The following is a 25549-nucleotide window of genomic DNA, read 5'->3' as shown; positions in this document are numbered from 1 at the left end:
TTTCACTCTCAGATTCCTGGAGGTCTGTAGCAGGAAGAAATTTAGTGCGTATAAATTTCCTTTTTGATTATCATCTAGATTTTTGATTGGGGTAAAGTCCATAATAGTGCAATTTGTGCATTGCCTGTGGAAGAAACTGGTTTCAAGGATTAAATAACAACATAAAAGCAAAATACTGCGGATGCTGGAATCTGAAACAAAAAGAGAAAATGATAGAAAATCTCAGCAGGTCTGATGGCATCAGTGAAGAAAGAATAGAGCCAATGTTTCGAGTCTGGATGATCCTTCGTCAGAGCGAACATCAGGGCCCCAATAGCATTCCAATAAATGTACTGAAGACCTGTGCTCCAGAGCTGACTGTGCCTTTAGCCAAGCTGTTCTAGTACAGCTACAACACTGGCATCTACCTAGGTATGTCCTATACATAAGAAACAGGACAAATCTCACCCGGCCAATTACCACCCCATCTATCCACTATTGATCATCAGCAAAGTAATGGAAGGTGTCCTTGACAGTGCTATCAAGCGGCACTTATTCAGCAATAACCTGCTCACTGACGCAAAGTTTGGGTTCTTCCAGGACCACTCAATTCCTGACCACATTAGAGCCTTAGTGCAATCATGAACAAACAAGTTGAACTCAAGAGGTGAGGTGAGAGTGACTGCCCTTGACATCAAGGCAGCATTTGAGCAAATGTGGCATCAAGGAGCCCTAGCAAAACTGGAGTCAGTGAGAATCAGGGGGAATCTTTTTGCTGGTTGGAGTCATACCCAGCACAAAGGAAGAGGTTGGGATTGTTGGAAGCCAGTTATCAATGTCCCAGGATATTTCTGCAGGTGTTCCTCAGGGTAATATCCAAGGTTCAACCATCTTCAGCTGCTTCAATTACCTTCCTCCAGCATGTCTGAAGATTGTTGACGATTGCACAACGTTCAACACAATGTTCGTGACTCCTCAGATACTGATGCAGCCCATGTCCAAATATAGCAAAACCTGAACAAAATCCAGGCTTGGGCTGACAATCGGAAAATAACATATGCACCACACAATCGCCAGGCAAAGACCATCTGCAACAAGTGAGAATCAAACCATCTCCCATGACATTCAATGGCATTACCATTGCTAAATCCCCTATTATCAACATCCGGGGGTGGGGGGGGTGGGGGGGGGGGTGGTGACCATTGACATGAAACTGAACTGGACCAGGCATATAAATACTGTGGCTACAAGAACAGGCCAGAGGTTGCAAATTCTACAGAGAGTAACTCACCTCCTGACACCCCAAACCTGTCCGTCAATGACAAGGCACAAGTGAGAAGTGTGATGGAATACTTTCTACTTACCTGCATGAATGCAGCTCCAGCAACATTCAAGAAGCTCCTCACCATCCAGGACAAAGCAATCTGTTTCATTAGCATCCATCCACCACTTTCAACATCCACTCCCTCCACCACCATTGCACAGTGGCAGCAGTGTGTACCATCTACAAGATGCACTGCAACAACTCACCAAGGCTTGACAGCACCTTCCAAACCCACGAACTCTACCACCAAGAAGGACAAGAACAGCAAATAAATGGGAACATCACCACCTGCAAATTCCTCTCCAAACCACACAGCATCCAGAATTGGAACTATTCCTTCACTGCCACTGGGTCAAAATCCTAGGACTCCCTCCCTGGGGCAGCACGGTGGCACAGTGGTTAGCACTGCTGCCTCACAGTGCCAGGGACCCCTGTGTTCAATTCCGGCCTTGAGTGACTGTGTGAAGTTTGCATGTTCTCCCAGTGTCTGTGTGGGTTATCTCTGGGTGCCCTGGTTTCCTCCCACAGTCCAAAGATGTGCAGGTTAGGTTGATTGGCCATGTTAAATTGCCTATTAGTGTCAGGGGGACTAGTAGGGCAAATATGCGGAGTTATGGGGATAAGGCCTGGGTGGGATTGTTGTCAGTGCAGGCTCGATTGGTCGAATGGCCTCCTTCTGCACTGTGGGGTTTCTATGATTCTATGAACAGCACTGTAGGTGTACCGACACACCATGGACAGCAGCAGTACAAGAAGGCAGCTCACCACCATCTTCTCAAGGCCAATGAGGGATGGGCAATAAATGCTGGCCTAGCCAGTGGGGTCCATGTCCAATGAAAGAATAACAAAACCTTGCTATAGTATTATTAAGATATTAATTAAAATCTATTTGGAAAGTTTCTCTTTAAACTGTCGCTCTGCCAACTTCCTGGGAAATCACTGGATAAATACATTGAATGGCTTGGTACTAATTCTTGTAATCTGAGAAGTTCCAGATTTGGTGCCAAGAAAACAAAAGCAAATAAATTAGAAAAATATTAGAGCAATGTAACAATTTTTTAAAATTCCTCTGGAAATAGAACCTATTTATTTAGGGTATTGATTTAATCGGACACTTTCAGTTTTATATTGCAGACTCAGTTCTGCAAAGCCAAATATTGTGATACTGGCCTGAACATCCCAGGCCCATGGTGGAGCAAGAGTGGCACACTGGGAAAATGGGGGTGTGGGGGAAACAGTAGGACCCATTCCTACTGCCTGGAATGTTTCCCATGGACAGACCAGGAAGCAGATCATCGGCTTCCATTTTGAGGCCTCCTTGTGTTCTCAGACTTGCCACAGCAGCACCCACTTTTCTGATAGGGTTACCAAGGCTCTGGAGCTTTCTAAGTTCAAGAGCCAGAAATACACATTATGTACCAGCTAAGATCAGCAAGCTTTAATACAGTATCCTGGTATGCTCACTGATATTCTCGCAGTAAATACTGATTGGGCCAGCAGCGTCGGGTGCCCATCTTAATAGGACAACGAGTGTGAACATGGCCAAGAAAATAACTCCCACTAGCCTGGTTCCTAGGAAGTGCAAGTTCAGGACCTTCATTTGATCCTAATGTTGGGTTCCCGAAATCCACAAGAAAATCCTGTCCATCCTCTCAGTGATAACATGGTCTGGTATAAAGTTGGAAGACACATTCACGACATGGTCTGTCAGAATGTTAATTAGCCTATGCATCCTACTGCTACTTCAGACTTTTCTCCAAGGGATGAGTGTGAAGATATGATAATAATATCCTCTTAGTGTAACAGGAGCATTTCATATTGTAAGATCGATAATTGGGACAATGTGGAAATGAGGAGGACATACTGCAATTTATTGATTGACACCTCATATGGGAATGCTTCGTGCTGTTACTAGATTTGCTCATTTGGAGCAGCCAATATTATGTCAATACAAAGATGAGTTTTATTTTAAATGTTGCTAATTTACAGGAGTGACTTTCATCTTTCTAAGTTCAAGAGCCAGAAATACACATTATGTACCAGCTAAGACCAGCCAGCTTGAATACAGTATCCTGGTATACTCACTGATATTCTCACAGTAAATACTGGTGTATCATTGTATAAGTTCTGAAACATTGTCCATTCAGATGCCTGTTTCTAATGATTTACAAATAACCTGGCTTATACTTTCTCATTTAAATTTCCTCTTGTTTCTCTATTTCATTTCCTTTTCACTTGCTTTTCCTTTCTCCCATTCCTGCTATTTTGGCCACTTTCATTTCCTTTTTTTCTCTCATTCTTCCTTTCTTAATTGCATATCTTCATTACTTTTTTCCCACATTCACCTTTCTCATTCGATGGCTTGCTCATTCCTTCCTCCTTTATCTCATCTCCACCGTCTGTAATTCCTGCTCTCTTTTAATGCCCTTCTCCTTCATTCTTTCGAAGCAATGCTCAGTTTTAAAGTTATCATCAAAGCACAAGCACTGGAAGATACTCCAGCCACCATGGATACCACAGTCTGGATTTTTGCTTTGAGGGCCGGAAGCAGGAACCGAGGCTGTATCTGGACCCTGAACCCACCCCTGGTCGAGGCAACAGTCACTTTTTGGGATGTCGATGGGGCCACCCCTGAAGCTCGAAGCTTGAATGTTGATGGCATTATAGAGGCCCAATGACGAGCTCAAAAGCCAGGCCCAACCCCACCTTTTGCTGCTTGTGGGACCCCTGATTGCAATTTTCAGTGGTCTGGCAACTAATTAGTTGCTGTCAGGCCTCCTGTCTCCTTAAAGGCCGATGTCCAAGGCCAGTCTGAGGGCTGGCAGCTCAGCAGTCGATATACAGGGTCTGAGGTGCGGTGGCAAGGGTGGGGATTGGTTAGGGCAGTGAGTGTTGCTGTGGGGCTGGCCATTGCTGCTGGACGGCCCCTCCATCGATCACAGATTGCCCAATGAGGAAGACCCTCACCTGAGCCTGCAGGGAGACGGCCAGGATTTACCAAGTGGTCTCCCCACCCTATGGAGGGCCCACCCACCAACCACAGGTAAAAAAAAACAGCAGCATCAGGAAGAAGCCTTGGATTGGCTACTTAAATGACACAATTGGCCTTTGGGTGGCAGGGCTGTCCCCCATCATCCCCGGCACATGTGCAACACATGCCCATTACCTTCTCTCTCCTTCCTGCCTAAGAGCCAAAACTCCTCCCAAGTGAAGCAGTGTTTTATTATACTACCGTACTGCATTCACTGCTGACAATGTGGTCTCCTGTAAGTCAGGAAGATCAAATACAGATTGGGTCACTACTTTGTGGAACACCTCTGCTCAGTCCACGAGCATAGCTTCCAGTTGCTTGCCTTTTTAATTCACCACCTTTCTCTCACACTCACATTTTGTACCTCGGCCTGGTGCATTGTTCCAGTGAAGGCCAACCGAAGCTCAAGGAACAGCACCTCAGCTTCCCATTAGGCACTTTTCAACCTTATGGACTCAACATTGAGTCCATCAATTTCAGCCCATGAACCCTGACCCCTATGTTGCCACATGCCAGTTTGAATCTTGTTTTTGCTTTTGTACACAACTGTTCATTATTCTGACATTTACACTTACCCTGGACAAATTCTTGGGGTGTCTCTTTACTGCAACCATTACCACTTCCTTGGCTTTTGTTCCAGGAAATCTTTATCATTTAATCTCTCTCACCTGCTACCCTATCCCAGACCTTTTCCTGGCTTCACCATTGGTAAGCAACGCAAATGGCCACTTATTTTAGTGGGACCAGCCAATGGTATGCCACCTCCACCGCCAGTAAACACAGGGGGTGAAAAATCTTGGCGGCACGGTAGCACAGTGGTTAGCACTGCTGCTTCACAGCTCCAGGGACCTGGGTTCGATTCCCGGCTTGGGCCACTGACTGTGTGGAGTTTGCACATTCTCCTCGTGTCTGCGTGGGTTTCCTCCGGGTGCTCCGGTTTCCTCCCACAGTCCAAAGATGTGTGGGTTAGGTTGATTGGCCATGCTAAAATTGCCCTGAGATGCGTAGGTTAGAGGGATTAGTGGGTGGATATGGGGGTAGGGCCTGGGTGGGATTGTGGTCGGTGCAGACTCGATGGGCCGAATGGCCTCTTTCTGTACTGTAGGGATTCTATTCTATAATTAGTTCTGCTTTTCTCTCACCATGGATGCTGCCAGACCTGCTGAGTATTTCTCACACCTTCTGTTTTTATTACAGCTGTACAATGTTGCTGTACACTGCATTCTGTGCATTAGAACTAGACACAGTGTTGTGGCACTGTGCTCTGTGCACTATAGTGACGGATAAACTACACCCTGTGCCATTTATGCAGGTGCTGCACTTGCACAACTTCCCTTAAAACAAACACATTTTGCAATATTTGAAATACTTTAGATTTGCGAGCATCCGACTCCCGGATAATTTTAAAATATCAGGAGCCTGAAGCAGGGAAAGCCAATCAGCTCCAAATTTGAGGAGCTTGGACATTCCCAACCATCCTGTGCAATGATTCTTCCACTGAAAAGAATAAATGATTAAAGTTTGGGGTGGGCTACATGCTGGACGCTGGGGGCTAGGGATGAATACGCACATGTGAATAATTAGCTTGGCATCTAATGTTGTGCTGGATTGTGTAGCACAAGGTTCAGACTTTTAACTCCTGAAATTTATCTGCATTGTTTGATTTTTCTATTCATTGAGAAGAACTCATAACATGTACATAACTTAATCCTCGGAACAAATCCAAATAAGCTTTCTCACTGTTTTCTATCAGTCTTCATAATGTGCAGATCTGTGCTATTCCATTTTATTGCTACTGCTGTTCCTCACTGGTATTTGCATTGCAAAATTTAAATCGTGTGCGATTTGAAATTAATGGATCTTCATTCTGATTTTGTATTTAAACAGTATACTCACCATGGGTAGTTTAACATCGCACGAAACTCAAGATGAATCTGTGACAGAGTCCTCAACATTGGAACAAAACACGGTAATACTAATATTAATTAATCTTTCTTCAGTCGTATTTTTGAGAGTTTAATTTTTTGCAGTGTTGCATTCAAGGTTCAGCATGTTATCTATAGTAAGTGTTTTAAATAATTAATGCGACCTTCAAGTGACATTATAAAGAATGAAAACTGGGTCTCATGTGTTCAGGGAATGCAGTTGAAATAGTTTAGGGTGAAATAGAAAGGGATCTAGAGCTAATGGTAGGCTCATAACTTAACATGTCCAGTCACTGCAGAATGGGCCAATAAAGCTGATGTGATGCTGAGTTATATAGTTAAAAAAACTAATGTTGAGAAAGTCATGTAACAATTTTTTAAAAATCATTCATGAGCTGGCCAGCATTTATTGCCCATCCCTAATTGCCCTTGTGGTGGTACGGGTAATGTATTAGCATGGATAGAGGATTGGTTAACTAGCAGAAAGCAAAGAGTGGGGATAAATGGGTGTTTTTCTGGTTGGCGACTAGTGACTAGTGGTGTGCCTCAGGGATCAGTGTTGGGACTGCAATAGTTTACAATTTACATAGATGATTTGGAGTTGGGGACCAAGTGCGTCAAAGTTTGCAGATGACACAAAGATGAGTGGTAGAGCAAAGTGTACAGAGGACACTGAAAGTCTGCAAAGGGATATAGATAGTTTAAGTGAGTGGGCGAGGGTCTGGCAGATGGAGTACAGTGTTGGTAAATGTGAGGTCATCCGTTTTGGTAGGAATAATAGTAAAATGGACTATTATTCAAATAGTAAAAAATTGCAGCATGCTGCTGTGCAGAGGGATCTGGGTGTCCTTGTGCATGAGTTGGTTTGCAGGTAATTAAGAAGGCAAATGAAATTTTGTCCTTCATTGGTATAGGGATGGAGTTTAAAGTGAGGCCACACCTGGAGGACTGTGTACAGTTTTGGTCTCCTTACTTGAGAAAGGATATACTGGCGCTGGAGGAGGTGCAGAGGAGATTCACCAGGTTGATTCCGGAGTTGAGAGGGTTGGCTTATGAGGAGAGACTGAGTAGACTGGGACTATACTCATTGGAATTCAGAAAAATGAGGGGAGATCTGATAGAAATATATAAAGTTTTGAAGGGAATAGATAAGATAGAAGCAGGGAGATTGTTTCCACTGGCGGGTAAAACTAGAACTAGGGGGCATAGCCTCAAAATAAGGGGGAGCAGATTTAGGACTGAGTTGAGGAGGAATTTCTTCACCCAAAGGGTTGTGAATCTGTGGAATTTGCTGCCCAGTGAAACAGTTGCGGCTACCTCGTTGAATGTTTTTAAGGCAAGGATAGATAAATTTTTCAACAGTAAAGGAATTAAGAATTATGGTGAGCGGGCGACTAAGTGGAGCTGAGTCCAAGAAAAGATCAGCCATGATCTTATTGAATGGCGGAGCAAGCTCAAGGGGCCAGAAGGCCTACTCCGGCTCCTAGTTCTTATATGGTAGTTAAGACTCAACCACATTGCTGTGGATCTGGAGTCACATGTAGGCCAGACCAGGTAAGGACAGCAGATTTCCTTCTCTAAAGGACAGTGATCCAGGTGGGTTTTTATTACAAGTGACAATGGTTTCATGGTTATCATTAGACTTTTAATTCCAGATTTCTTTTATTGAATTCAAATTTCACTATCTGCCGTGATGGAATTTGAACCCAGGTCCTCATAGCATTGCCCTGCATCTCTGGATTATGGCTATCACTATATTATGGTATCACTACATCACCCCTCTCTTTTGTTTTGGTTACACTGCACCTTAAATTTAGCATTTGATGGAACTTACAGCAGGTAACAGTCTGTTTTGCACACTGCTTGGTCTTCCTTCTATGGGGTGTATAGCGGGGGTGGTCAACCTCCTACCATCTGTTTTACAACCCCTGCCAATGTCAAGGTCAGCAAGACATAATGCAACCCAAAGTAGAATCATGAGGTTTATCCTGAACGCCAAACAGTTGAGGAACTGTGAGAAAATCATGGGCTTTTCAATGTTCAAATTAGCTATTGGGAGTGTCTGCTAAGGGTAAACAATGCAATAATGACACAAAAGATATTTGAAGTATGACTTTGAATTCTCCATTGCAGCAAGGCGAGGCCAAACATAGTGAATTTCAAATTTAGGACTGACATCAGGATGTTCTCCTTCACACAAAGATTCATCATACATGGAATGGACTTCTGAGTGGGAGGCACATCTGTAAGAGTTGAATTCTGTACCTTGTGAGGAGAGATTGTAGGTTGTTGCCTGATGTGTTAGCTAAAGGGGTTTTAGTCGGACCAGAATTCAAGGCTCACGCACACAGTTTCTTGTTTGTGACATACATGTCTGAGAAATATGCCAAACAGACACCCAGATAGGTAGCTCAACACATCAGTGAATTGAATGTGCTCCCTTTTTATAATTATGTTGGGGAGAAGTAAAACAGGAAGCATAGAAGGCAAAGGGAGAGTTTGGAAAAGATGTGAGAGCACATAGAATTTTCCTGCCATTTTAGATAGTATGTGAATTTTTCTTATGTAGTTTGGAATAACATTCATTAATCGCCTCATTTACAGAAATTCACTGTCTTAGTAATGCACAGGGTGAACACTGTAATCTGCTATTGTTGGTTATTGAATGCTGAAATTCTTTAGTGATGCTATCTCAAAGTTTGTATTGCACTCATGAGTCATATAAGCTCATGGGTGGAATTTAATGGGTGGGGTGTTTGATTGGGTGGGGGTGTGCAGGATAGAAAGCACGCTACATAGTCACCTCTGTCTGTTTAAGTATGGGGCAGAAAGACTTGTGGTCAAGCTTATTGCCTGGACTTTGAGTGTGCAACTAATGCTTACTTGAGGGCCTCATCCTGCTGCCATAGGTGTTCAGACAGCGGCATATGGAAGAGGGGTGGGGTTGGGTCACTCATGCCTGATTGAGGAGCCTGATCGAAAAACCTGGCATCGGGAAGGGAAAATATGGTCGCCCAGCCCCCAACCTTCCCCCACCCCCAAGCTTACCCTCATAGCATGTCTCGCAGATGGGTGCGCTTTCCTTTACACCCATCTTACCAGCGCTCCCCTCCCTGCAACACCCAACCTGCCCTCAGTTACCTTTGGGCCAGGGATCTAACGATGATTTCTGGTATGGCTCCAAGCATATTCCCATCAATGGCCACTGCTCCAGGGACTTCTATAATGGAGAATTGCTCGCCTCTAATAAGCAGGAACTCTTGTGGATTTCGGTACTACTTTTTATTCTTTTCACAGGATGTGGGTGTCATTGGCTACTCCTTTAATGCCTTCTTGAACCACTGCAGTCCATGTGATGTTGGTACAACCACAGTGCTGTTGGGTAAGGAGTTCCAGGATTTTCCAGCTACAGTGACAGAACAGCAAAATATTCCCAAGTCAGGATGGTGAATGGCTTGGAGGGGAACTTCCAGATGTTGGTGTTCCCATGACTCTAATGTCCTTGTCCTGCTAAATGGTAGCAGTTGTGGGATTAGAAACTACTGTTTAAGGAGATTTTTTGGGTTCCTGCAGTGCACCTAGTAGATTGTACACACTGCTGCCACTGTGCATCGGTGGTGGAGGAAGTGGACCTTTGTCAATGGGATGCCAATCAAGCAGGCTGCTTTGTCCTGGATTGTGTTGAGCTTCTTGAATGTTGTTGGAGCTGCACTCATCCAGGTAAGTGGAGAGTATTCCATTACACTCCTGACTTGTGCCTTGTAGATGGTGGAGAGGCTTTGGGGAGTCAGGAGGTGAGTTACTTTTCAAAGTTCCTAGCCTGTGACCTGCTCGTGTCGCTGCAGTATTTATAGTGTTGCTCTAGTTCAGTGTATGGTCAATGGTAAACCCTAGGATCTTGATAGTGCAGAATTCAGTGATGGCAATACAATTGAAAGTCAAGATGAAATGGCTTGATTCTCTCTTGTTATAGGTGTTCATTGCCTGGCACTTGTGTGGCATAAATGTTACATGCCACTCATCTGCCCAAGTCTGGATATTGTCCAGGTCTTGATTCATTTGGACGTGGACCACTTCAGTACCTGAAAAGTCATGAATGACGCTGAACATTGTGCGATCATCAGCAAACATTCCCACTTCTGACCTTATACTGGAGATAGAGCCATTGAAGCAGTCGAAGATGGTTGGGCCTAGGGCATTACCGTGAGAAACTCCTGCAATGATGTCTTGGAACTGAGGGGCTTGATCTCCAACAACCACAACCATTTTCTTTTCTGCTAGGTATAAATCCAAACTGAAGAGGTGGTAATTGGCTGGCTGGGATTTGTTCTGCTTTTTATGTTCAGGACATACCTGGGCAGAAGACAGTGTTGTAACTGTGCTGGAACAACTTGGATAAGGGTGCAGATAGTTCTGAAGCTTAAATATTCAGTAATATTGCTGGAATGTTATCAGGGCCCATAATCTTTGCAAAATCTTGTGCCTTACAGCAGTCTTTTGATATCACACGGAGTGAATTAAATGGAATGAAGATTAGCATCTATGATGCTGGGGACCTCCAGAGGAGGCCAAAATAGATCAACCATTCAGCACTTCTGGCTGAAGATTTTTGCAGATGCTTCAGTGTTATCTTTTGTTCTGGGCTCCCCCCATCGTTGAGAATGAGGATATTTGTGGAGCTTCTTCCTCCAGTGAGTTTAATTGTTCACCACTATTCACAACTGGATGTAACAGGACTGTAGAGCTTAGATTTGAACCGTTGTTGTGGGATCGCATATCTTTATCGCTTGTTGCTTACGCTGTTGGGCATGCACATAGTCCTGGGTTTTAGCCTCGCCAACTTGACTCCTCATTTTTACTTATGTCTGCTGTTGCTCCTGGCATGCCCACCTACACTTTTCATTGAACTAGGGTTGAGATGAGCGTGATTATGTTTGACATCATGGCAGCATTTGACAGATTGTGGTATCAAGGAGCCCTAACAAAGCTGAAGTGGGAATTAGGGGAAAACACTGCACTGGTTCAAATCATACCTAGCAGGGCCGAATGACCTACTCCTCCTCCTATTTTCTATGTTTCTAACACAGAAGAAGGTTGCTGAGTTTGTTTGAGATCAATCATCACAGTCTTTGGACATCACTGCAAGAGTTCCTCAGGGTAATCTTCAGCTTCTTCATTAATAACCTGCCCTCTATCCTAAGTCAGAGGTGGGGATGTTTTCAAAATTCAGCACGATTCACAACTCCTCTGAGGCTGAAACAGTCCATATACACACGCAACAGGACCTTGTCAATATCCAGGCTTGAGATGACAAGTGACTAGTAACATTTGAGCCATACAAGTGTCAGGCAATGACCATCTCCAACAAGAGAAAATATAACCTTCGCTCCTTGACATTCAATAGCATTACGATTGCTGAATCATTTATTAGCAACATCCTGGGGTTTACCATTGACCATAAACTGAACTAGAGCAGTATTATAAATATTGTGGCTACAAGAGCAGGCCAGAGGTTAGGAACTTTGCAGAGTAACTCACCTCCCCAAAGACTGCACACCACCTACAAGACTTAAATCAGGAGAGCAATGGAATATTTATATTTGCCTAGATGAGTGCAGCCCCCAAAACACTCAAGAAGCTCAACACCATCGAGGACAAAGTAACCCAGTTGTTTGGCACCCCATTCACCACCTTAAACATTCACTCCCTCCACCACTGACACATAGGGCCCGATTTTACCATTTGGAGTCTAAGGCCCGGATCCGGGCGTAATACAGATCTGAGCCCGGAATCCTCTTTGCACCGCGCCCATATGCTTTTTGCCGCCTCCGGTCCGATCCGCGCAGTGGGTGGGGCTTAGCACTGCCAGAACGATCGGAGCTCTGAACTGCGCATGCGCAGTTCGAAAAGAAATCTGAAGCAGCACGCCCGGGCGCGAAAGAAAAAAACAGCAGAGATGGGGGGGGGGGGGGGGGAGGATGGACTTGGGAGAATCTTGCAAATTGAAAATAATGTAGCATCTTCTTTGTGCTGCCTAATTATCTATGGGAAAGATAATTAAACTACAGTGTCCTAGTGAGCAATTAGTGACCTGTATAATACATTTGTGATCTGTAACTGGATTGTTGATGTCCCTGTGGCCATGAGCCAGGTGCTCAAATGTTCAGAGTCATGTGGTGAATTTGGAAGAATTGTCCCCGTGGTGGAACTTGGTTGGAAATAAGATTCAAGGAGATTACTAAATCTGGGAAATCAACCATAGTGAAAAGAAGTTTGTATTGGCAACTCTTCTCTCACATTCCATGGCAGATGTGTCCCTACTTATAGAACATAGAACATAGAACAGTACAGCACAGAACAGGCCCATCGGCCCACGATGTTGTGCCGAGCTTTATCTGAAACCAAGATCAAGCTATCCCACTCCCTATCATCCTGGTGTGCTCCATGTGCCTATCCAATAACCGCTTAAATGTTCCTAAAGTGTCTGACTCCACTATCACTGCAGGCAGTCCATTCCACACCCCAACCACTCTCTGCGTAAAGAACCTACCTCTGATATCCTTCCTATATCTCCCACCATGAACCCTATAGTTATGCCCCCTTGTGATAGCTCCATCCACCTGAGCAAATAGTCTTTGAACGTTCACTCTATCTATCCCCTTCATCATTTTATAAACCTCTATTAAGTCTCCCCTCAGCCTCCTCCACTCCAGAGAGAACAGCCCTAGCTCCCTCTACCTTTCCTCATAAGACCTACCCCCCAAACCAGGCAGCATCCTGGTAACTCTCCTCTGCACTCTTTCCAGCGCTTCCACATCCTTCTTATAGTGAGGTGACCAGAACTGCACACAATATTCCAAATGTGGTCTCACCAAGGTCCTGTACAGTTGCAGCATAACCCCACGGCTCTTAAACTCCAACCCCCTGTTAATAAAAGCTAACACACTATAGGCCTTCTTCACAGCTCTATCCACTTGAGTGGCAACCTTTAGAGATCTGTGGATATGGACCCCAAGCTCTCTCTGTTCCTCCACAGTCTTCAGAACCCTACCTTTGACCCTGTAATCCACATTTCAATTAGTCCTACCAAAATGAATCACCTCACATTTATCAGGCATTTGCCATTTTTCAGCCCAGCTTTGCATCCTTATGAATGTGATTTGCATGGGCAACGTTGGGTGCAGCTAATCTGCCTCTGGAGCAGCCTTTGATCCTTTCTTTCATCTTGTTTTCATCTGAACATTGCACAGAATTAGAGGAATTCCCTTTGGAAGATAATATCAAAATTATAATCGCAGGAACTAAAAACCTGACAGTCAGAAATTTGGGAAAATATTTAAAAATATGGATGGGGGATATATATTTTCTTCCAAGTTCACCACATGACTCTGAACATTTGAGCACCTGGTTCATGGCTACAGGGACATCAACAATCCAGTTACAGATCATAAATGTATTATACAGGTCACTAATTGCTCACTAGGACACTGTAGTTTAATTACCTTCCCCATAGATAATTAGGCAGCACAAAGAAGATGCTACATTATTTTTAGTTTGCAAGATTCTCCCAAGTCCATCCTCCCCCCCATCCTCCCACCCCCCAACCAGAGATCCATCTGAGCCCGCCCCCCTTCTCCGGCAGACCCCAGCGGAAGGCCAGGAAGGTGCTGCAGGCTCGCGAAGGACTGCAGGTCGGAAGAATGGTGGAGGGAGACCAGTGATCGAGGTAGGTTAGGGGTGTGCTCTGCCAAGGGGGGGCCTGCCTCCCAAGGGGGTCTGATCCCAGGGGGGTGGGGGGGGGGGTCTGATCCCAGGGGGGTGGGGGATCTGCCGGGGGGGGGGGCCCTGCCTCCCAGGGGAGTCTGATCCCGGGGGGTGGGGGGGGTCTGATCCTGGGGTCGGGGGGGTCTGAGCCAGGGGGAGGGGTCTGCTGGGGTGGTTAGCGGGGGGGTCTGTGAAGGATGGTCGAGGAGGATGGGCTTCAGATGTTCCCCTGCAGAATAGAAATCCGCTTCGGATTTTTATTCTGCAGGTCGCTTATGGCGCGGATCCGGAACGGACCAGAAGATGGTAAAGTGAGATTTGGCGGTAGAGTTGGGCACGCGGTTCATTAAGTCGATTTAAATGCATTAGCATTGGGACAAATTGGGTGTCGGTAAAGCCGCGATCTGCTCGGATTTGGGTGCAGATCGCGTTAAAGGCCCAACGCCCGACTTTACCACGATTTCACACCCAAAAACGGGCGCGAATCTTTGGTAAAATCGGGCCCACAGTGGCAGCTATGTGTACCATTTACAAGATGCACTGCAGCAATTCACCAAGGCTCCTTATGCAGCACCTTCCAAACCCATGACCTCTGCCACTGAGCTCAAGAGCAGCAGATGCATGGGAACACCCAAGTTCCCCTCCAAGCTACTCACCATCCTGACATGGAAATATATAATTGTTCCTTCACTGTCGCTGGGTCAAATTCCTGGAAGTCTCTTCCTAACAGCACTGTGGGTATACCTGCATTACATGGACCACAGTGGTAAAAGTGGCTCACCACCCCCTTCCCAAAGGCAATTAGGAATGATCAATAAATGCTGACCTCGCCAGTGGCACCCACATCCTGTGAACAAAAAAATATATAGGAGGGATATAAAATGTGAGGTGTCTGGACAATAAGAGGCCTGCCTTTTAGATTCAAGGTGATTTTACGAAGTCTGGGAGGTCATGCAACTTCAACACATGGTAGAAAAACTTTATTGGTAAGGAATATCACCGATTTATCAGGCCATTAAGGACTGCAGCCCATTCATTGTCCTCCAGTCTTTGTCAGTCCTTCTACTGTGTTTTTGGTCTTAACCAATTTTTCCAATGGATTCAGGTATTCTTTTGCCTCTGATTATATCCATTGCATTGTTGAGATTACTCCAGAGTGAATGGAGAAACTAATGGCAGCATATTGTGACTCGAAAACAAGTGTTTATTTTTCTTCCTGAACGCGTTTCGAAAGTTCACGTGAGAACGAAGACGCAATACCAAACATCAACACGCTGACAGTGAAGCTTTATTCCCATTGAAATCAGTGCCATAGTCATGTCGAGGGTTGAATGCCCATGTAATGTGATGAAATCACAATTGCCCAGAAATCCTCAATAGAGATACGTAATTCTGTGAGAAGACAATATGTGCATTTAGTGTGCGACAGGCTCATTTTAAAAATGCTAACTTCCCACTGCTTTCTTACAGTTGCTGTAGTGTGGAAGTTGAATGGGATTACATGGACTGTTGTGAATTTTCTGGCCTTCGCGTTGGCTGTAGCTGTAATGAGTTAAACAGGGCTATGAACTGAAGTACAAGCATAACACTGCAGATATTGTGTCTCTGAACTAAAATCAGAAGAAACTCAGTATTTGTGAACAGAGTTAATGTTTCAGCTCAATGACCTTTTATTGGTTCTGGTAAAAGATCATCAGCCTGAAATATTAACTGTTTCTCTCTCCACAGATGCTGCTGAGTATTTCAAGTTGAGTATTAGTCTTGTTATACGAGTGAAATATAAGCATGGACACAATGTAACTGATTTCCTTTGTTCTGCCTTTTGAGATTAACTATTCTTTTCTAAATCCAATCAAAAAGAAAGGCATTGATATTTTGTTTCCTGATATCGCACAGATTTTGCTTTTGCCCTTCACACATTGGCATTAATAATTTGTACTTCATAATCTTGACCCCATAGAGTGAGGTTTATTGCACTGCCACAGTATGCACAATTTTGGATCCACGGGGTGCATTCTCTACATCCGATCGGAGCAGCAGTAGGCCACTCGGCCCCTCAATCCTCCTTCACCATTCAATAAGGTTATGGCTGATCAGATTGTAATTTCAATCCCACATTCCTGCCTACCCTGATAACCTTTCACCCCCTTGTTGAACAGAAATCTATCTAGCTCAGCCTTAAAAATATTCAAATATTTTGCTTCCACTGCCTTTTGAGCAAGAGAGTTCCAGAGACTAATGACTTTCTGAGAGAAAAAATATCTACTCATCTCTGTAATAAATGAGTGACCCCCTTATTTTTAGACAGTGGCCTCTAGTTCTTTATTCTTAGCAAGAAAATGTCCAGGATAGTTCAATTACCTACTGGAGGATAGATGTATGTACTGAAGTGTATGCAATTCCCAGTATACTTGTAATAGTCCTCAGGAAAATATTTTTTCTGAAGAAATTTATGATCAGTGTGTTGTGTATATAACACTCTCATGGGGATATTGGTGAATACAGAATTTGTTAGGCTGGCAACAAAAGCCTTAACACAATAATTCACATATGACTTCGTCAATCATAAATTATCAGACTTTCCTCATTTAGTTATTAAAGTGTGTATCCATAGTTCTACATGGCATGAATATAGTTCTTAAATTGTCCAGCTGTTAAGTTAATAGCAAGATGTCACTTGCCTAATATTCAATTGGCCAAAGTATGGAGTAACACTTATCTTTTGATAACTCTACATATTTTCCTTCTTCAGACTGGAACTAAGACTGTGATTTTGCAGAATGGTCCCACTGTCGGAAACCAATCGCAGAACTCCGTTCAAAGTAAGCATGTTACTGGTATGTGTGAACTGTTCAAGAAGTAAATCTCAAGTTAACCTTTGTACCATTATTCCCCACATTCCAAGTTTTTAACATGGAAGCTGATCATATAGAATGTCAAATTTAAAACAAATCTGTACTCAAGCCTGCTAACATTGAATTAGCAATCAACAATGGCTAGCTTCATCAGTTGCTCAGATCTTTTGAGACACCTTACCCTTCTCGGTTAATCTGAGGTAGACTGGGCACTTTTCTGGATTGAAAGTGGTGGCCTCAGGCCCATGCATGAGTTTGCATGATATACAGCAAGCAATGATTTGATCAGGGTAGCCATTGTCCCACAGCATGGCTTAGCTCCGACCTATTTCAGCATCAAGCTTGCACAATGGGCACATGGCTCAAACTCATGAATGGGCCTAAGGTTGTCTATGTCCATGCCCAATGCCTTTCCCAAATATACAAAAGCTTGGGGGACATCCATTTTCTGGTTCATCCCCCAGGGCAATGCTTTGACCAAATCAACCTGCCTGGTTTGAATTTGAAACAAAAACATGGCAGTTAAGAGTTAATTGTTCTCCGCTGCATTCTCCATGGCAATACCTCTATCAGCACTCTCTGCTCATGCAGTACAAATTGCTGTTCACTCCACTGTTGCTGTTGTTTAATCTTGCATAGCTGTCCTGATGAGTGCAAGATGAAAAGCTTCAGCAGCCTGTCTCTTGTCAGCAATACTCAGGTTCTGTGCTATCAAACAATTATTTTTTTAGAATCATAGAATCCCTACAGTGCAGAAGGAGGCTGTTCAGCCCATCAAGTTTACACCAACTCTCTGTAAGAACATCCTATCCAGGTCCAACCCCTGCCCTATTCCTGTAACCGTATGCATTTTTTTTTACCTTGGCCAATCCACCTAACCTGCACACCTTTGGACTGTGGGAAGAAACCAATGCAGCCCTGGGGAGAATGTGCAAACTCCACAGATAGTCTACTGAGTCCGGAATTGAACCTGGGTCCCTTGCACTGTGAGGCAGCAGTGCTAACCATTGTGCCACCATATGAGACATATAACATCATGCACACATTCCAATCCACCCAAGTAAGTATATGTTTTCAATTCTGATATACAGCCTGCTGCAACATTGAAGAAAAAAATCACCTATCTTTGCGTACAGGTTAGTTAGAATGGAAATTAGAAGCTTGATTTTCCATCTTTAGGCTGGTTTTGGGAGTGTGAGTACTGGTGGAAGTTGGAAAATCGCCATTGCTCGAAGAATAAGGCCTGGGGTATTATAACTCCAGGGTGCATCTAAATCTCACAGTCAATCCAATCCAGATGGGAAGGACCTGGATATCACTTAGTAACAACAAGTAGCTCTGTATCACCTACTGGAATTGGATTGCAAGGATCTCAAAATAGAGAAAGAGGATGAGTCCACATCAGCAGAGGACTCTGCTTACCTGGTAGGGCCTGGAGGAGCACTCTTGTTTCTCCTGTCTTACAGGAAATTCATAAAGAGTTTAAAAGCCTGAGCTATCTGATCTCGGGTCCTAGTGAAAGCTACAATTGTTTCCTGCTTAAGCTGCCAAGTTAAATGGCAGTCAGATGCTGATGTTGCAGTTGGCTTCTATTTTAAAAAATTGGTGTTGAGCAGGTGTCCTTGTTGCCTGCTTTAGTTAGTCAGCTAAGTAACCTGGGTGATTTTAATTAGTTTCTGCTGGCCAAGTGAGATTAAAATCACTCCACCAGAAAACACAAAGTGAACTGATTTATTTAGATATTTCTTTTGGGTGAAATGTTGAACTGAGGCTTGGTCTGCCATGCCAGGTGGATATAAGTGATCCCATAGCCCTATTTTAGAAGGGGAGTTATCTCCCATGTTCCAACCATATATTTAATCAACATCATCAAACCTCTATCTGGATATTATCACATTGCTGTTTGTGAGACTTTGCTGTGTCTGAATTGGCTATCATGTTTCCTACAGTAACTACACTTCAAAAGTACTGCATTGGCTGTAAAGTGCATTGAAACCTCCGGCACTTATGAAAGGCAGCATACAAATGTAAGGTTTTTTTACATGAGAAAAGTGTATTGCTGTTCCAATTCCAACATTATATCAGAATATTTAATTTCACTATTGTGCATATGTATTCCTATTTACTGTAGAACCATAGAATCCCTACAGTGCAGAAGGAGGCTGTTCGACCCATCAAGTCTGCACCACTCTCCGAACGTGCATCTTACCCAGGCCTACCCCCTCCCCATACCCCCATAACCCTGCACTTTGATCTTAGCTAATCCATCTAACCTGCACATCTTGGGACACTAAAGGGGCAATTTAGCATGGCCAATCCACCTAACCCACACATCTTTGGACTGCGAGTGGGAACCGGAGCATCCAGAGAAAACCCACGCAGACACAGGGAGAGCATGCAAACTCCACACAGACTGAAGGCTTGAATCAAACCCGGGTCCCTGGCGCTGAGTGCTTCACCATTGTGCCACCATGCCGTCCGATTGTTGCCACGTATGATATCTGTGTTTTGCTCGAAGCTTTGACGATGTCCTGGGGTGGATTTTAACTGTTCCATCAAACAAGAAATGGCTCCTGATCGGTTGCCCATTTTACAGTCCGCACAATTTTCCTTTTCAGTGAAATGCCGCCAGTAGGAACAGTTAAAGTGAACTACAATATCTTAAACCTTACTTGCCAACTGCTTAAGTGTGATGATATTTGCAGAGCACGTGGGTGGAGGGGGTAATTTATAACCATATTAAAATTGATGGACGTATCAACCTCTGCCCCCACTCCACTCATAACAGTACTTTGCAGTCAGTCATGACAAGATGGGTCAGTGTTGTCATAAACATTAAATTATTTTGAGTGCCATTTTATTTTAAGTATTGAAAAGTTTTCAATGAAGGATTGTCTTTGTGAAAATATCTTTTTGCAAATCATTTTTTGTTGGTGTGTTTCTATCATCATGGGAAATGATGGCTTGAATCATGTGTCTCAGGGCTGTGAGGAACTGCTGACATGCATGTGCACAGTATTTACGCGTGACATTTAAACAGCCGATTGCCAGTTTCATAGCCTGCTGCCCATTCCCTACAACAGTGGGATCAGATGGCCAGAACCACACAGACTTGGGCACCGGAATTCTACCGCCCCGCCCACCAGGAAATTGGAGCGGGCGAGGGGTGGACAACGGAAATGTCTGTTGACCTCGGGCGGGAATTTCCAGTCTCATTTGAGCGAGGCAGTAAGATCCCGTCCGGGTTGTTTGGCCTATATTTCTCCTGATTTGTACAGATTTATTTCTTAGAATCCCTACAGTGCAGAAGGAGGCCATTCAGCCCATCAAACCTGCACTGACAACAATCCCACCCAGGCCCTGTCCCCATAACCTCATGTATTTACCCTATGAATCCCCCTGACACTAAGGGGTAATTTAGCATGGCCAATCCACCTAACCCGGACATCTTTGGAGTGTGGGAGGAAACCGGAGCACCCAGAGGTAACCCACGCAGACACAGGGAGAATGTGTAGACTCCGCATATGTAGGGACCCAAGCCAGGAGTTGAACCTGGGTCCCTGGCACTGTGAGGCAGTAGTGCTAATCACTGTGCCGCACTATTTACTTAGAGCTTTTCTTATAAGGTGTAAAGCCTGCTAAGGAGCACGGCTTGAAGTAACTTAGCTGAAGTGTCTAAGCCTGCAGAACCCCAGACAATGTGTACCGAATCCACCCACCCAGCTGCACCTCTTCATCAATGCCCACCTCACCCAACAGTATTCACCCCAGCCCCCAACAATGTTCATGCCCCTCCTGATCACCCCAGCCCAAAGAATAATGAGTTGGGAGTTGCAAATAACTATTCTCCATGAATTGTTCATTTGTGTACAGAACCAGAGAAGTACTGGTTCTTAAGCTTTCTGAGACGTATGCATTTACTCCTAAGTTCCCTTCATAATTTGGACAAAAAGATGGTGGCTCCTTATTAAGAAAAGATGCATATGTGTTGGAGGCGGTTCAGAGGAGATTTACTTGATTGATACCTGGAATGAACGGATTGTCTTATGAGGAAAGGTTGGACAGACTGGGCTTGTTTCCACTGGAGTTTAGAAGAGTGAGGGGGTGATCTGATAATGGGTGAGGAGATAATGGATAGGTGCAGGAAAAATAGGGTTGTTGTCGTGGGAGACTTCAATTTCCCTGGTATAGACTGGAAATCACGTAGGGCTGGGAGTCTGAATGGGGAGGAATTTGTAAAATGCATACAGGAGGGTTCTTTGGAACAATATGTGGATAGCCCAACTAGAGAGGGGGCTATACTGGACCTGGTACTGGGGAATGAGCCCGGTCAGGTCTTCAAAGTTTCGGTAGGGGAACATGTGGCAAATAGTGACCACAATTCTGTTAGCTTTAGGATAGTGATGGAAAAGGATGAGTGGTGTCCCAAGGGTAAGGTGTTGGATTGGGGGAAGGCTAATTTTAGTGGGATTAGGCAGAAATTGGCAGCAGTTGATTGGGAGAGGCTGTTTGAGGGTAAATCCACATCTGGCATGTGGGAGTCTTTTAAGGAACAGTTGTTAGGGCTGCAGGATAGGCATGTGCCTGTAAAAAAGGATAGGAAGGGTAGGATTTGAGAACCGTTGATAACCAGGGAAATTGAGGGATTGGTCAAAAAGAAAAGAGAGGCGTACGTTAGGTCCAGGCAGCTAAAAACGGAGGGAGCTCTGGAGGAATACAAAGAAAGTAGGAAGTAGAAGGGCAAAAAGGGGTCACGAAATGTCCTTGGCAGACAGGATTAAGGAGAATCCCAAGGCATTTTATTCATACATTAGGAACAAAAGGGTTGTCAGGGGAAAAAATCGAACCTCTCAGGGACAAAAGTGGGGAATTATGCTGAGAGCCCAAAGAACTAGGGGAGATCTTAAATGAATACTTTGCATCGGTATTCACAAAGGAGAGGGATGTGTTGACTGGGAGTGTCTCAGAGGGGAGTGTTGACCCGTTAGAGAAAATCTCCATTACAAGGGGGGAAGTGTTAGGCTTTTTAGGGAATATAAAGACTGACAAATCCCGAGGGCCTGATGGAATCTATCCAAGGCTGCTCAGGGAGACGAGAGATGAAATCGCTGGGCCTCTGACGCAAATCTTTGTCTCGTCACTGGACACAGGTGAGGTCCCAGAGGATTGGAGGATAGCTAATGTGGTCCCGTTATTTAAGAAGGGTAGGAAGGATAACCCGGGAAATTATAGGTCGGTGAGCTTGACGTCCGTGGTAGGGAAGTTGTTGGAGAGGATTCTTAGGGATAGGATGTATGCGCATTTAGAAAGGAATAAACTCATTAACGATAGTCAGCATGGTTTTGTGAGAGGGAGGTCATGCTTCACTAACCTGGTGGAGTTTTTTGAAGAAGTGACTAGAATGGTTGACGGGGAAAGGGCCGTGGATGTCGTCTATATGGACTTTAGTAAAGCGTTTGACAAAGTCCCTCATGGTAGGTTGGTGCAAAAGTTTGGATCTCATGGGATAAAGGGGGAGGTGGCTAGATGGGTGGAGAACTGGCTTGGTCACAGAAGACAGAGGGTGGTAGTGGAAGGGTCTTTTTCCGGCTGGATGCTGTGACTAGTGGTGTTCCGCATGGCTCTGCATTGGGACCTCTGCTGTTTGTGATTTATATAAACGATCTGGAAGAAGGTGTAACTGGGGTGATCAGTAAGTTTGCGGACGACACAAAAATGGCTGGACTTGCAGATAGTGAGGAACATTGTCAGAGGCTACAGAAGGATATAAATAGGCTGGAAATTTGGGCAAAGAAATGGCAGATGGAGTTCAATCCAGATAAATGCGAAGTGATGCATTTTGGTAGAACTAATGTAGTGGGGAGCTATACGATAAATGGCAGAACCATAAAGGGTGTAGATACGCAGAGGGACCTGGGTGTGCAAGTCCACAGATTCTTGAAGGTGACGTCACTGGTGGAGAAGGTAGTGAAGAAGGCATATGGCATGCTTGCCTTTATAGGATGGGGCATAGAGTATAAAAGTTGGGGTCTGATGTTGCAGTTGGAAAGAACGTTGGTTCGGCCGCATTTGGAATACTGCGCCCAGTTCTGGTCGCCACACTACCAGAAGGACGTGGAGGCTTTAGAGAGAGTGCAGAGGAGGTTTACCAGGATGCTGCCTGGTATGGAAGGGCTTAGTTATGAGGAGAGATTGGGTAAACTGGGGTTGTTCTCACTGGAAAGACAGAGGATGAGGGGTGACCTATTAGAGGTGTATAAAATTATGAAAGGCATAGATAGGGTGAACGGTGGGAAGCTTTTTCCAAGGTCGGTGGTGACGTTCACGAGGGATCATAGGTTCAAGGTGAGGGGGAGGGGAGGTTTAACACAGATATCAGAAGGACGTATTTTACACAGAGGGTGGTGGGGGCCTGGAATGCGCTGCCGGGCAAGGTGGTGGAGGCAGACACACTGGGAACGTTTAAGACTTATCTAGATAACCACATGAATGGAGTGGGAATGGAGGAATACAAAAGAATGGTCTAGTTTGGACCAGGGAGCAGCGCCGGCTTGGAGGGCAGAAGGGCCTGTTCCTGTGCTGTATTGTTCTTTGTTCTTTGATATAAGTATAGAAGATTCTGAATGGTCTTGAAAAAGGATATTTCCTCGTGTGGGTGAGCCCAGAACTAGGGGCCATTGTTTTAAAAGTAGGGGTCACTCTTACATGACAGAGATGAGGAGAAATGTCTTCTTTCAGCTCTGTGATTTTGGGACTCTCTGCCTCAGAAGGAGAGTCACTGAATATTTATAAAGCAATGGTAAGATTCTTGTTAGAAATCAAAGGTTATCGGTGGTAGATGGGAATATGGAACTCGAAACACAGACAGAACAACCATGATTCTATTGAATGGCAGTGCAGACTAGAGGGGCCGAAAGGCCTACTTCTGCTCTTATTGGATGTTTATATAATACTAGGGCAAAAGTAAACACAAGCAATAAAAAATTAATTTGTACCATGAAATTTTTCAAAGCAGACCAGTAAGCCTGTATTGGTGCTGATTTATAAAGAAGTATTAAAATAAAAATCTCCACTGCATATTGATGAACAGGAAATTTATTTCATTCTGCGGTAGATAGGGCAGAATCTGCTAACCTCTCTGTTGGTATAGTTGAAGACGAGGGAGCATTTAATCAGATGGGAGATGGTAAATGAGCAGCTTGCTGCCTTACTGTCTCCACTCAATTTAGTCCAGGGTGGAAAGGCCTGTGGTTAGCCTTTCTACCCCACCGCCAATTGAGGCCCTTAAGTGCACAATTAATGACCACGTAAGGGCCTCATTCTGCTGTCATCAACCCAGTTGAGGTTGTGCCTGGCGCCATGTGTGGGGTGGCGGGGTGGGGTTGGTGGTTCCCTCTCTCAAAGGTTTGCAGTGGCTGATTGAGGAACTTGGCACTGAGTGGGAGGGTGGCCTGCTGAGCACCACCCCACCCTCACTACCATCCCCCCTACACCTTTTACACAAATCCTTGACCCCTCCCTCCCGGCAAAAACCCCTTCCACCATTACTTACTTGTGGCTCACGTTGCTTCACGATCATGGGTCTCTGGTGGCTGTCATTCCAATAGCAGCCACCATTTCCCCATGTCATGCTGCTGAAGAGCTGCTGGCCTCTGATTGGCTTGCAGGTCTCATTAGGCTTAACCTCTGCTGGGGGTCCTGATCCAGGGGTTAGGCCTGCCCCATGGTGGCCTCTCATTGGCTGGCTCCACTGATTGGCTCAGTGGACCTCTCCCAGCTTTCCAACGGAAGGCAAGCCCCCCCCCCCCGCTACTTTTGCCACCACAAGTTCCAGCTCAGACTGAATGGAGGAATTGAATCTAGTTCTGACTTGTAGTACCAATTCTCCACCAATAAATGGCTCTAGTGCACTTTGTAAACTGTTGTTTTCAAAGGAAGCCAAAATCATTCCTGCATTGCCAATATCCCTCCTAGACTAGTTTGTAAAGAGGTATTAAATAATCAGAGTTACTTACATTTCAATCATTCCATAGCAAAATTATTTTGGTTAACTGAAACACCAACTTTCTGTAACCAATAAACTGAAAGTGTGGGTTTTCCTACAAGCCATTCCTTCTATCATGGGCCACAGCTGAACATTAAAGATAAACATTTAAATATTAATTTATTGAGTTGGAACCCAAAGAATGCCATAATGCTAAGGTATTAGTGACTTTGCTGGTAGCTCTAGGACAAATATGAGATCTTCAGATCAGTTCAAATTGTGTGTTTAATGGATTAGTAATGCAAACACTGGAGAAGTACACCCAGCATGAGTGAATTACCAGGATGTTGCTGTTTAAAGTCTATTTTGTGCAGCACTTGGCACAATGCCATAGGTTGACACCCAAGGTTCAAGCACATGTATCAAATAACTTTGTGTCCAGAGGAAGGAGGTTGAGCTCAGTTTGATGCTGTTACATTAGCAGTTCACATGTAAGAATACTCATCACAATTAAACAGTAATCAGTCATTATAAATAAGAGGCAGAGTCCATAAGTTAACCTGAATTGAAAGTTTTAATCATCAAAAGTTGGCTACTTTAGTCCTGGGATTTGAGGTAATGAGTCATACAGAAATGAAATCCACAGTGACCTGTCACATTATAAAAATACTGACCCCCAAGTACAAA

At 44.5% G+C, this 25549-nt stretch overlaps 1 protein-coding gene across 4 annotated transcripts in view; it reads left to right on the top strand.

The window, feature by feature from the left end:
• Nucleotides 1-6224: 6224 nt before the first annotated feature.
• The window catches only part of bcas1 (brain enriched myelin associated protein 1), a 103439-nt gene continuing 84114 nt past the window's right edge, over nt 6225-25549 (top strand). For 2 of the 4 annotated variants that reach the window (XM_078236431.1, XM_078236429.1), the window contains exons 1-2: nt 6225-6303; nt 16776-16845. In XM_078236431.1, the coding sequence (XP_078092557.1) occupies nt 6232-6303; nt 16776-16845 (142 nt within the window). In that variant the 5' untranslated portion in view covers nt 6225-6231. Of the gene's footprint in view, nt 6304-16775; nt 16861-25549 lie in introns of all 4 variants that reach the window. The other 2 variants (XM_078236430.1, XM_078236428.1) reach the window with 1 other exon arrangement.

This window comes from Mustelus asterias, chromosome 20 (genome assembly GCF_964213995.1).
Source record: "Mustelus asterias chromosome 20, sMusAst1.hap1.1, whole genome shotgun sequence".
Lineage (NCBI taxonomy): Eukaryota > Metazoa > Chordata > Chondrichthyes > Carcharhiniformes > Triakidae > Mustelus > Mustelus asterias.
The sequence above is the reverse complement of the archived record's forward strand: the minus strand, read 5'-3'. Positions and strand labels throughout refer to the sequence as shown.